Source organism: Hevea brasiliensis, chromosome 6 (assembly GCF_030052815.1).
Source record: "Hevea brasiliensis isolate MT/VB/25A 57/8 chromosome 6, ASM3005281v1, whole genome shotgun sequence".
Taxonomy (NCBI): domain Eukaryota; kingdom Viridiplantae; phylum Streptophyta; class Magnoliopsida; order Malpighiales; family Euphorbiaceae; genus Hevea; species Hevea brasiliensis.
Window position 1 is genome coordinate 105,064,766 of NC_079498.1, and position 12,523 is coordinate 105,077,288.

The 12,523-nt window shown below is 30.4% G+C and overlaps 1 protein-coding gene across 1 annotated transcript; it reads left to right on the forward strand.

Annotated features, from left to right (window-relative positions):
- Positions 1-609: 609 nt before the first annotated feature.
- On the forward strand, positions 610-5,066 carry LOC110655685 (transcription factor MYBS3). The gene is made up of 3 exons (XM_021812120.2): positions 610-1,198; positions 3,547-3,743; positions 4,209-5,066. Exons 1-3 carry the CDS (start codon positions 862-864, stop codon positions 4,746-4,748), a joined length of 1,074 nt encoding a protein of 357 aa, XP_021667812.1. The 5' UTR covers positions 610-861; the 3' UTR covers positions 4,749-5,066.
- The last annotated feature ends 7,457 nt before the right edge of the window (positions 5,067-12,523 follow it).

A 12,523-nucleotide genomic window follows, 5' to 3' on the forward strand; every position in this document is an offset into this window, starting at 1 on the left:
ATTTTAAGAGAGTAAAAATTTAAACTTAAGTTTTGATAAATAATTATTTTAATAATTACTATTAATAATTTAAATGAAGTTTTAAATTATTTTTTGCATTTATTTAGTTTTTAAATATATTATTAAAATTATAAACTACCAATTAACCCCTTTATTTTCAAATTCCCTTATGATGCTTTTTATAGTTAATGGGTTCTATAAAAAATATAATTACTTTATTACAAAGATATTTTAAAATAAATTTTAATTAATTATATAAATTTTATTAATTTAATAAAAATAAAATTTTCTCACATAAAAAAAGCATATAATATATTTTAAAAATTTTAATAAATAATATTTAATAAACCTTAAACTTATTGTTATAATCTTTTAATAAAATTTATCATATATAATTTATCTCTTAAATTTTTTTAAAAAATATAATATATTTTTTTATATAAAAAATTTTATTTTTCAATTAAGTTAATAAAATTTTTATAATTAACTACATTATAAAAAAATTATTTTGTCAAAATTTTATAAAATAAATTATAAATTTATCTTAAATTATCGTATTTTCTATAATAAATTGATATGGAATCTAAGTAATATGAAATGTACATTCCCTCTTATATTCCCTTGAAAATATAAAATTCCAAAATTACCCCTACCTTCACCGTATCTCTCTCCCCAAATAAATTACCCGCTTCCTTTTTCCCTTCATCTTCCATGCAATCTCTCCTTCCCGCTCTCTCTCTATTTTCCTCTTTCTCTCTCTGGAAACTTTATTTATAAACTCCTTTATTTATCCTTTTATTTGTTTCTCTATATTATCCTTGCTCCGGTTAACTCGGCGGCGATTAGACCGAGTCATTCACCATGACTCGACGATGCTCGCATTGCAGCAACAACGGCCACAACTCCCGCACCTGCCCCACGCGCTCCTCTGGCGTGTCATCTTCGTCAGCGTCTTCCGCTGCCGGAGTCAGGCTCTTCGGCGTCAGACTCACCGATGGGTCCATTATCAAGAAGAGTGCCAGTATGGGCAACTTGTCGGCGCACTACCATTCCTCGTCATCAGCAGCCGCTTCACCTAATCCTGACTCTCCCTCATCGGATCACGTCCGCGATTCGCGTAACGTTCCAGACGGGTATTTGTCTGATGACCCGGTCCATGCTAGCTGCTCCACCAATCGACGCGGAGAGAGAAAGAAAGGTAAGTTTTTTCATGTTTTTCCGCGGCAAAAAGATAAAGATAAGGTCTTTTTTTTTTATTTGTTTTATCTGATAAGTTTAGGAATTGTTTTTTTGGTTTGCTGATATGATTTTTTTTTTTTAAGTTTTTCGTTTTTTTAAAAGCTTACACTTATTTGTATCATTGTTTTTGAGAGATTATGTAATTATATATCATATTCGGATTTGTTTTGGTTTTTTTTATTTTATCTTGGGTAATTAATTCTGTTTGTTGATATGATCAGTTACACTTTCATCATATTTTCAATTTTTAATTCTAATTTGCATATAATTGTGAGTATTTTTGTGTTATCTGATCTTGGTTGTGAGGGTTGTGTTTGTGTATTCCAATTTCGATGCTGGTTGACTTTTGAAAGAACTTTAAAGTATTATTATGCCCAATTTTTTTTTTTTTTTTGGATTTTCATTTATCTGGAAATGACATCAAATTGTATAGTTCGTTCAGAGAGAGTCTCTTTGATGAGGGCTACATTGCCAAAGAAGTTAGTAAGAAATTTTTGACCTTTTTAAACAAACACTTTAATACGTTTTCATGCTTTTAGATGGTGATATATGCTAAATGCTTATGCAGTACAAATGATAAAAGAAAAACACCTCATTTATATATCCTGCTCTTACAATGAAAGTGCACGGACATCTTTGCCAATTTAACAAGAAAATGTTGATCTCTAGAGTTTGCTAAAATATTTTCTTGCTTAGGCTTTCTGGTGAAACTACTTGTTGGATTAAATGGAAACTCTTGTTTTTAACTTGTTTTTGATTTAATGCTTATGCAGTACATATAATCAAAGAAAAACACCTCATTTATATATCCTGCTCTTACAATGAAATGCACGAACATTTTTGCCAATTTAACATGAAAATGTCACTCTATAGAGTTTGCTAAAATAGTTTCTTGCTTAGGCTTTCTAGTGAAAATAACTGGTTGGATTTAAATGGGAACTCTTGTTTTTAACTTTTTTTTTTTTTTAAAAAAAGGGGAATAGTTAAATTGGGAGTTCAAGGTGACCACACAATTTCAATAATTTCTTAATGGGAGTGATAGTGCATATTAGAGTGGGTTGCCTAGGAAATTCTTAGGTGTGAAGCTGAGAATGTTACTTAACTTGAAGTTCTTTCAATTCTAAAATTGTTTAGGATGATTTGGGAAGAAAGATAATAGAGCAACGAAGAAAGGACAAAAGTGAGTGGATGACAGTGTGCAAATATTCCCACGATAATGTGAATATTTTGTTGGCATTTTTTTCATCTTTAACCTTCTTGCTAGAGCAACATCTTCAAAATTTTTCCTTCAAACTTTTGTATTGTTGTGAAAGATATTGACTGTGCTTTGTACCCTTGGTAATTTCTCACATAATACAGTCATGTTTTTTGACATATGTCTGCAATGTGCTGATCTATCATCTGCGAATATTCTGCTTGACACTATTCTTTCCGAGTCATAAAGCTTATCAGCACTCATTAATAAATAAGTGAGGGAAGTTGGAGTGCACTATTTGATTCAGAAGATAAGTGCATCAAGCTTTTTTTTTTTGGTTAATGTATTCCTGCTCATTTGAAAGTGGTATTTTTCTGATTACGAAAATGAAAAAAGTTTTTTCTCTCTTTATATTTCTGTAGAAAATACCAGCCTTTAATTGTAATGCAAAATTTCTCCAAAGCTGAAACTGCTATACATTTTGCATTTAGATTGTTGGGATTGCATTAAATTACATGAACATGTATTCATTTTACTGTTGGATCCATTGGCAGAGTGCACTCCAACTGGACTGTTCTGCCAAATAGGAGCAACTATTTGATTGGACTTAAGCTCTGATCTGCATTTTAAGGTGATTTCTGCGAAGATGTTTGTTTCCCCTTATTTGGCACTGGATCATATGCATTTAATGAAGGAATCCTGTGGTTCCAATTTTCTTGCTGTAGGATTTGTTCTGATGGAGTGATTAGATTAATGTTTAATTGGGAAGTCCATTTCTGAATTCATGCAGCTTTTGCTTTTAATAAAACTTGGAATTGCACTTCAAACAAATGATACATTCACTCACTCGCCATTGTTTCTTCACACATTTTTTTTTTCCAGCATCCAGGAGTTGTAATTGGAGTGTTCTACTTCATGAAGTGGCCTGTTTTTGTGAAGTCTGAAATCATATAATTTGCTTTATTTTCAAAATCTATTAATGAAATGATGATGATTATTATTATTCTTATTTAGTTACCAATCTGATAGTTACCCAGGGGCTGAGCAGCCAAAATTTTCACATTGGTCATCTATTAAATCTTTTCACTTATTTGTTTTGTTTTGGAATTTAGGTGTCCCATGGACAGAAGAGGAGCATAGGCTATTCTTAATTGGTCTTCAGAAATTGGGGAAAGGAGATTGGCGTGGAATAGCTAAAAATTATGTGGTGTCTAGAACTCCTACCCAGGTAGCAAGCCATGCTCAGAAGTATTTCATCCGCCAGAGCAACGCCACACGAAGAAAGAGACGCTCCAGCCTTTTTGACATGGTTTGGAATGCTTTCTTTATGTTATTTTTACATGTTTATACACACACACCCACCCACCTGCATCTGTTGATATGGACTCATGTTAACACTAATGGTGGTTGGCTTTGAATCTGGAAGTTGCTTTTTGGGCTCGCCACGTTGCCAAATTATATCTTGTATTATATATAAAAGCTATCCATTTTGATGTCAAAAATCAAAGATGTGCTACGCTTTCCTCAAAAGTAGTGAGATGCTCCTCATGACGTAGCATAATGCAGGATATTAGCTAATTCAAGTTTCCTTTCTTCTTATTATTTTGTCTTCCGATAAGTGAGTAATCTGATGCAGAAAATGTTATAGCCAACGTTTGTGTAAATCTCAATTATGACTAGATGAGGAGACTAGTTTCTTCAATTGTTATATCAGTCATACACAGGACTTGATGAAATAATTTCCAATTTCCATGCTTAATCAAGTGTTTCTCAGGCTGCAGAACCCCAGACAGTACCAGAAGAACAAGAGTTGCCATCTTTAGGAGAAACTGATAATGCAGACGCACTACCTTCACTGAACCTATCTCTGAAGCCAGAATATGAACCAATGGAAACTGCATCAGAAGATCCAGCTAAAGATTCTGAAGAAACAGTGATGGATTCCAGCGAATCAAAACAAACTGTTCCCAAGTTAAGTGAATCCACTCTAATTGTTCCTCAGATAAGTGAATTCACACAGTTTGTTCCTGGATTCTATCCTGCTTATATGCCAATCCCTTATCCATTTTGGCCTTCTACTACTGCTCCTCTTGAAGAATTAAAAGGCGTAGGGACATCAAATCATGAGGTCTTAAAGCCAGTTCCAATCTTTCCCAAGGAGCCTGTCAATGTAGATGAACTGGTTGGCATGTCGCACCTCAGCATAGGAGAGACTGAGAGAGGCCAAAGAGAGCCCTCCCCACTCTCCCTGAAATTAATAGGAGAGCCATCGAGACAGTCGGCATTTCATGCCAATGCTCCAGCAGTGGGTTAAGAGTTAAGCCAGGGTAATGGTAGTCCTATACAAGCAGTTTGAAATGGAGAAAAGGAACTGTAATTTAGCACTTGATTTGTTCCTTTCCCGCTCCCCTCCCCTCCCCTCCCCCTCAACACCCACCCCATCACCCCCTTCCTCTCTTCTCCTGTACAATTAATCTTGTTTTACCTTTTTCATAGCGTCATGCTTTTTCTGTTCCTTATAACATAGGTTGACAATGATTTGGTTTGAAATATTTATTCTTTCCAACTGTAATCAGCTAGAAATATAAATAATTGAATGGGGCATGGCACCGGATTGCCATCTTATTTCCTAGTCTGTTTTGAGCTCTTGGATGAAAGTTCAAATTAGCTTTTAACGTCAGCTATTCTTTTACTTTTATTCCTTGGGTAATTATGATGCATTCTGATATTTTGAGGATGAATTCTTCTACACAGTTAGCACGCCAAGAATTTATATTTTATTGTCTTCTTTTTTCCAGAGTTAGCTTAGGTCGCATTTGAATTGTTTAAAATTTTAACAGGCTTTTAAAGAAAATAATGATATTGTATAATTATAAGGATATTTTATTATTTAGTTCCTATATTTTACTATTGTTAATATTTCAACCTTTTTATTTTAAAAAATAAATTATTTAGTTCACTAATTTTACTTTTACCACACTAACGATAAATTATTATTTAATTCTTAAATATTATACTTTTTTTGCAGAGTTTTTTAATTATTTATAATTTTTCTTCATCTCTCTTTCTATTATTCATTTTTATTTCTCTCCTCCCCTCTCCCATTTCTATCTTTAAATAGTAATTTATATTAAATACTAATGCAAAAATGGATGGAAAATCAAAGTGTGTGATGGAAGTAAAATTGAGAGATTAAGTCTACTTCAAAATACAGAGACTGAAGTGTCAATAATAGTAAAATAAAGGATTAAATTGTAAATTACTCTAAATATTAACTAAAATTTAAATATTAATACTAATTTAAAAATGATATATTTTTTAGGTACAAAGGGCTGGTAAGACAACCGATCCAAGCTAAAACGCCAAAAACTTGGACAAATTGTTGGTTCGGTGGAGTTTGTGCTCCCTCGCTCTCACGCATCATGCGACTTCTATTTTTATTCACCCTTTATTCCCCATAATTTTTCTTACTAGATTTTTGTTTTTTAATCTTTCATGTCCTTTTTTGATATATATTACATCGTGGAGAGTAAAGTTATCTTTGGTTCAGTTATTGGGATCCTTGTTCAAGTTTGTTAGTCCACTGGGAATGATTTAACTGTGATTCGATTGAAAGGGCTGAATTGCCCCCAAATTTCCAGGTTTGTGAACTTTGTTGTTAAAATTTTTTGTCAGGGCCTCAATTGTGAAAACATAACAAGTTTAAGGACTAAATTGTCACCTAGATATGGTAAAATTTTTTCTCCATGTCCGGAAAATGTCACGATGTGAACTGAAGATTATAGAACTCTATTGATTTATGGATCTTTTAGATCCCTCATAGTTTATGCATAAACACAGCGTCAGTTTTACCCCAGGCCCCAGCATCTGTAAATGTCAAAGACCTTCACGGCCTTGTCTTTCATTAACAAGATGGTCTAATAATATTGAATAACACCAAACGTTCATATTTGAATGCGAGTATTCTAGCCTGCATATCCTGAATTCCCTTATCAAGATTCCATTTGAAGAGGGAACATAAACTTGATAATGACCTTTTAAACAAGTCTGCTAAGATTCATCAAGTTCCAGAGAAACTTGAATTGAATTTGGCTTTTCTTTTGAGCATATCTCTCCATTCTGTTGATGAACTTGTGGAATTGTATTGGTTATCCGGCTTTAATCCTATCTTATAAAATTTCAGAACATGATTTGTATTGGTTCAATTATGGAAAACTGCACAGAATATGAAAAATGTGACATGCATTCAATAGTCAAGATGTGTTCTTTATTTTAGTTTATTATTATTCTAGGCAATGCAATTTCTGCCATCCTGTTTTCAGCTTAAAGAGCCTCTCTTAGTGATCAATAACCTGAAGATAGTTCTTTTGAAGATATTGAACCCTCAGTCTATATCTTCCTACAATACTAGAAACTCGATTTTCTTTTAAAGTCTGACATGCCTAGAGACATAATCAACTAATGATATGGTTTTCCTGTTTTACATTTTATCATATGCACTGCAAATTACTGCTTTGTTATTTGCAACTCAGAGAACCTCTCTCAGCATATTCATTGACTTGCAGTGCAATGTTCTTTTAAAAGACATTGAAGTCCTATGATCTGATCCTACCTTTGTGTTTTAACATAATACAGTACATGTCTCTTAACTATATTCTGCTTATCCATGCCCACAAGTGTGCATATAGATGGTGCAAAGATTATCAATTTTTTCCTGAATAATCTTTGCCCATGCATAATGCTTTTGAATGTAGCAAGCAAAATGAATTATTTATATTATAGCATCAAAATCTTGATCATCACCATACACTTGGCAACATTATGGTTTCCTATGAGTATTACTTTTCCTGTTTTAATGTTCTATAATCACTAATTTGGTGGCTCAGGATCACTGTCTCATTCTGTTTATTGGATTAAATTTTGGCAGGGTGAGCAAAAGCTGCCAATAGTGGGGCTACCATGCAATAGGATTCTTATGAAGATAACCAGAATTGATGCTGCAAGGAGAAAAACTATTGAAAGGTTATTGAGCTAGGAAGCAATCTCAAAGCAAAATCAATGTCAATGCCAACAAGTTTTTAGATTATTCGCATAAACACGTACATTATTATGAGGAAAAAGAGAGATTTTTTCGAGAAGGTCCAGTAAGCTGCTAATTCTAAGATATGGCAACCCTTCTCTAATCTCTCACTTTAGAGACAATGGCTTTGGAAACCCATGCTGTGGCCATTTCTTTATCATTGCCTGCACTGCAGAACTTTAAGTTTTGCCCGCCTTCAGCTGGAACTTTCTGATTTTATTTTTTCAGTGGCAAGGTTTTGAAACTCACGCCAGTCTTTGAAACAGCAAAAGCAAAGAGTTAACTGAGGTTGAACTAAAATTATACATTGACTTCCCAACTGATTTTGGGTAAATTTCCCTTCCAAAAAAACAAGAGAACCTATTCCTGTAATAATTCCCATCAAATAATTTGGAATAGTGACCATTCAGAAATCAGAATTAGAATCAGCTTTTCTGATGACATGACTACTGCCTGAAATATTATTGTTTTGTCTTTTGTGATTTTAGATGCAGCATTATAATATTTAGAAGGATGCCGTAAGTTCATATTTATCGTCTTTTGGCTTTGTGTTGCAAGCCAAAAAGCCAAAAGATACTTGTATCATTGTGGCATGGCTGAACCTGGGAATTGTACACAGATTCATCAACATGTGTTATAGCCAGAATGGCAAATATGGCAATGAGATTATCAAACTACTGAATAAATCAGCATTAAACTGCTCGCCTGAGAAATATTAATCATAGCTTTTGATGATAATGCAACTCAATTCTATTCGATTAAGGCTTAATCTAAAATTTTCTGGGTTGAGATGCTAGACGAGAATTCTACAACTCAAACGTATGATCCTAGGAAATCTTCTGGCCCCTTAACCATCAGCTCTGAACCAGACCCAAGCTAGAAGACTTCTTGAGTGTTGGAATAATGTACAGATCTTGTCATTTCACTCTTTTGGCAGGGGAAAGTAATAACACCAAACTAACATGTCATGATAACTGATATACTGATGTAAATTTTTTTTTTTAATGATTTAATGCATTCACAAGCAAATTCAATATTACTAATCTGGGTGGGAATGATCATTGTCCAGTGGGTTTCTTATCAACGTATAGGAGACAGTGATAGGAAAAGAGAATCACCATCTACGCCAGAAAAACAACACAAATTCATATTCTGACCCCACTTGCCCACCCACCCTCAGCCTTTTAACTCTTTTTACTAAAGGAGCAGATGTGACAACACATTTGCAAAAGAAAATATGTTGTGGCACTGTAAAACATCCCTTCAGAGGAATAAAGGGAAAATCTCTTATTAAACACTTCTTCCTCTTTTAACTATCTTGCTGAATTTGCAGCATAGAAATAGAGAAAGACATGACCACTGCCTGCAAGCTGAATTCTGATGTCAATCATCATTGGGAATTTGTCTATTCTTGTATTATTTTATGTCCAAAATTTTCCTCTTTTGGCCACTTATGAGTCCCCTCTTGCTTGGTGTGTGCTTTTGTTAATATTCTCCCCCCACTGTATCTTACTCATCACAGGATCTTTGTCACTTTGATAAATGTGGAAATTAGTTATTTATTTCTGTTTCTTGAAAAATAACAAGATTCCATTTAGCTTAATATATATGCATCTACTTGAGCTTTCCAACCTAAAAGCAGCTTAGAAGATAGTAATTTTTAACTTTCTTAACATTTAACCCCTTGAAGAGATTAGATTAACAAAACGTAATAAATAGAATAACACTATATTTTATTTAAAATTTTTTTAATTTTTTATTAAACATTATAAATTATTGCACTATTAATTTTTTTTTTTACCTTTTAACAATTACTCTTTTAAAATTTATAAGAGTAATACTTAATATTTAATTTTTTAACCTTACACCAAACACTTCAGAATTAAATGCAAGCCTATGAACAAAGGGTTTTGGCATTTATATTTTTTTTTCTCATTTGGATTCAGTTTGAAATCTTAGCTAAAATGGAAGAATTTCGTTATATTTTTTCATTTTTATTAAGTGATTTTCTTTAAATGACTGTAAATATTCAAGTGAAATTTCGTGATAATATCACATCAATTTATTTAATAATGTTTAAAATTTTAATTATTTTTCATTGTATCTATTAAAAACGGCGTAACGTGAGCAACTATAAAAGTCTAGCTAAAAGCTCAATCAAACACAAGCTTTCGAAGAGGGTTTACAAACACAAAAAATTGATTTTCATTACTAAATTTAATGTCATTGAAAATTCTAATTTTTTTTATTTTATCTATTAAAAAATGAAATTTGAGCAAAAATACAAATTTAGAGGTTCAATCAAATATAAATTTTCATGCAAGGCTCAATAATAAAAACACAAGCTTAAATATACTAATTAAATCTTAATTTCAATCAATTTTATTGCTTATTAATTTTAAGGAATTAAATATAATTATTATAATATCGAGATAAAATCAGTAATTTATTATTGCAATTACGACATAAGCATCATTTACTAGACTACTTGCTAAAATGAACTTATTAAATATAATTATCATATATAGTTTTACAAGCTAAAATGAACTTATTAGAGAAAGTATAATGAATTTATCAATTTGTCATTTAATTTATTATACTTTAAAATATTTTATGGCCATTTTATTTTGTATAATTTAAAAATAAATAATTTTATGAGAAATTAATTTATATATCAAACATATTTATATTATATTTTACATAAAATAAGTTTTCAAAAGTGTTTTTTCGAAAAATATACTTTTTAATAAAAAATAAAGCATTTTGAACCAAATAAAGCCTTATAATAGTTGGCTGGTGTTAGCGTAGCATGAAAAATCTTTTTATTCTATCAATACTTGACGTGAAATGATGTCGTTTTCGCATCATGGGGTTAGTCTGTCGTCATGCTAGTATGGAACCACAACATAAGGGCTCCATTCTTGATGCTTTCTAATTTGTTCGAAAATCTGCGGTGGGGAATTAGGCTGTGATTATAAAATGGTCACAGCCATGTCGAAATCAACGTGTTAATGGCATTAAAATTAAAATTAAAATTAATTAAAAAAATAAAATATTGTATAAATGATTTATGGTGCTCGGAATGTAGTTTGTTTGAAATTTTTATGGAATGAGATATTACAAGTTTTATGGAATGGATTCACAATTCATTCGGAACATAACCTCCATTAATCATCAACTAGAAAATTACAGAATCAGCTGTTAAATTCAGCTTTTCAAAATGGGCATATTCTCCATAAAATAAGAAAGGTGAACTCCAATTTTATATGAATGAGAAAACATGTACACTGGGTGCATAGAATAATTCCTTACCCATTAAAGCATATATGTTTATTTTCCTAATTGGTGCAAGCAAACATGGTTAAATAGAATTAGCCAGAAGAGTATATGCCTATAATTTCAAGGGTCGAGGGTTTTTAGCTCCTATAGATGGAGATAACATCAAGGATACAAAAAGTAAGGAGCATAAAAAAAGGAAGTTAAAAAAAACAAAAAAGTAAAGAATAAAATTTTTAATTTTTTACAAAAAAATATATTATTTTTAAAAAAAAATTTTTTTTTATTAAAAAAAAAATTTTATTATTAAATTTTAAATTATTATTTAAAAATTTTTTTTTTTTTTATTATCTTTTTTTTTTTTATTTTTGTTGGTCTATTAATTAAATTTATTTAATTAATCTTATATAATTTTATTTTTAATTTTTAATATATCATTATTTACAAATTTGATTATGATGAGAAATTATATTATATTTTTATTTTTATGTAAAAATTAATTTCGAATTTGAATGAATAAAAAATCAAAAAAACTAAATAAATGAAATAAATAAATAAATAAATATGTTGAACGAATTTGATGTGATGTTGAACGATTGTGTATGTGATACGTTTATTTTTTTTCATTTTTTTATTTTAATATAATTTTTCTTTTTCAATAAAAAATAAAAAAAATAAAAAAAGAAAAAAAAAAAAATTTTAAATTATAATTTTTATATATATATATATATATATATATATATATATATATATATATATATATATATATATATATATATTCATAAATATTAAAAAGATAATTATATATATATTTATTTTTATATTATATATTAAATATATAAAAAAAAAAAAAAAAAAAAAAAAATAAAAAAAAAAATAAATTTTAAATTTTTTTTTTTTATAATTATATTTTTTTAATTATTTTTATTAATATATTTATTTAATTTTTTTTTATAATTTTTATAATTTTTAAATTTTTTATTAATTTTAAAGTATATGCACTAACCCATTAATCACCTAATTACTGAGTAAACTTCCTAAACGGTTTAATAACACTGCCATGTAAACATACCTACATAGAATGGTAAATTACTCGTCTATTCCATGTCAATCTCTATCTCTACAAAGCAAAAAATAACTAAAAAACATTTATCTCAAGAAAAATTTAACTCAATAATGGAGATGAACGGAATTCTCCACCACCACCCCACCATTTAAACCTAGACCACATAAAAATACACAACAACCTCAAATCCCGCAAGGCAAGTCCATATTAATCACAAACTAAACAAAAGCAAATCTAGCACAAATTAAACATGTATATATATATATATATATACATATATATATATAGAGTCGAGGATCCTTCACAGATAATTAGGAGCTAGGGGGTGAGAAAATTGTGAAATAGAGCATAAATTAAATAAAAAAGAAAATTCAAATGAGAAGGTAGAGTGTATATATATTTATTTTAAATAAAAAAAAAAAGAGTGGAAAAAAAAAAAAATTCATGTATAATAAATTTTTAAAATAAAAATTTAATTGAGTTGAGTTGAGTTGGGAAGGTAGAGTGGAATCAAGAGCACAGGAAGCAGAGAAAAGGAGAGGGCGTTGTGGCATAGAGGAGAAAACAAAATTTGAGAAAATGAGGTAAAAGACTTAATCATGCGACGTTGGAGAATTTGGAATCAGAACATCACAACAGCAGCGTCACCGGTAGCCTGTGAATGCCG

Coding starts and splice junctions, on each gene's coding strand:
- LOC110655685 (XM_021812120.2), top strand. CDS start 862: ATGACTCGACGATGCTCGCATTGCAGCAACAACGGCCACAACTCCCGC. Junction 1,199..3,546: donor ACGCGGAGAGAGAAAGAAAG/GTAAGTTTTTTC, acceptor TTTGGAATTTAG/GTGTCCCATGGACAGAAGAG. Junction 3,744..4,208: donor GCTCCAGCCTTTTTGACATG/GTTTGGAATGCT, acceptor AGTGTTTCTCAG/GCTGCAGAACCCCAGACAGT.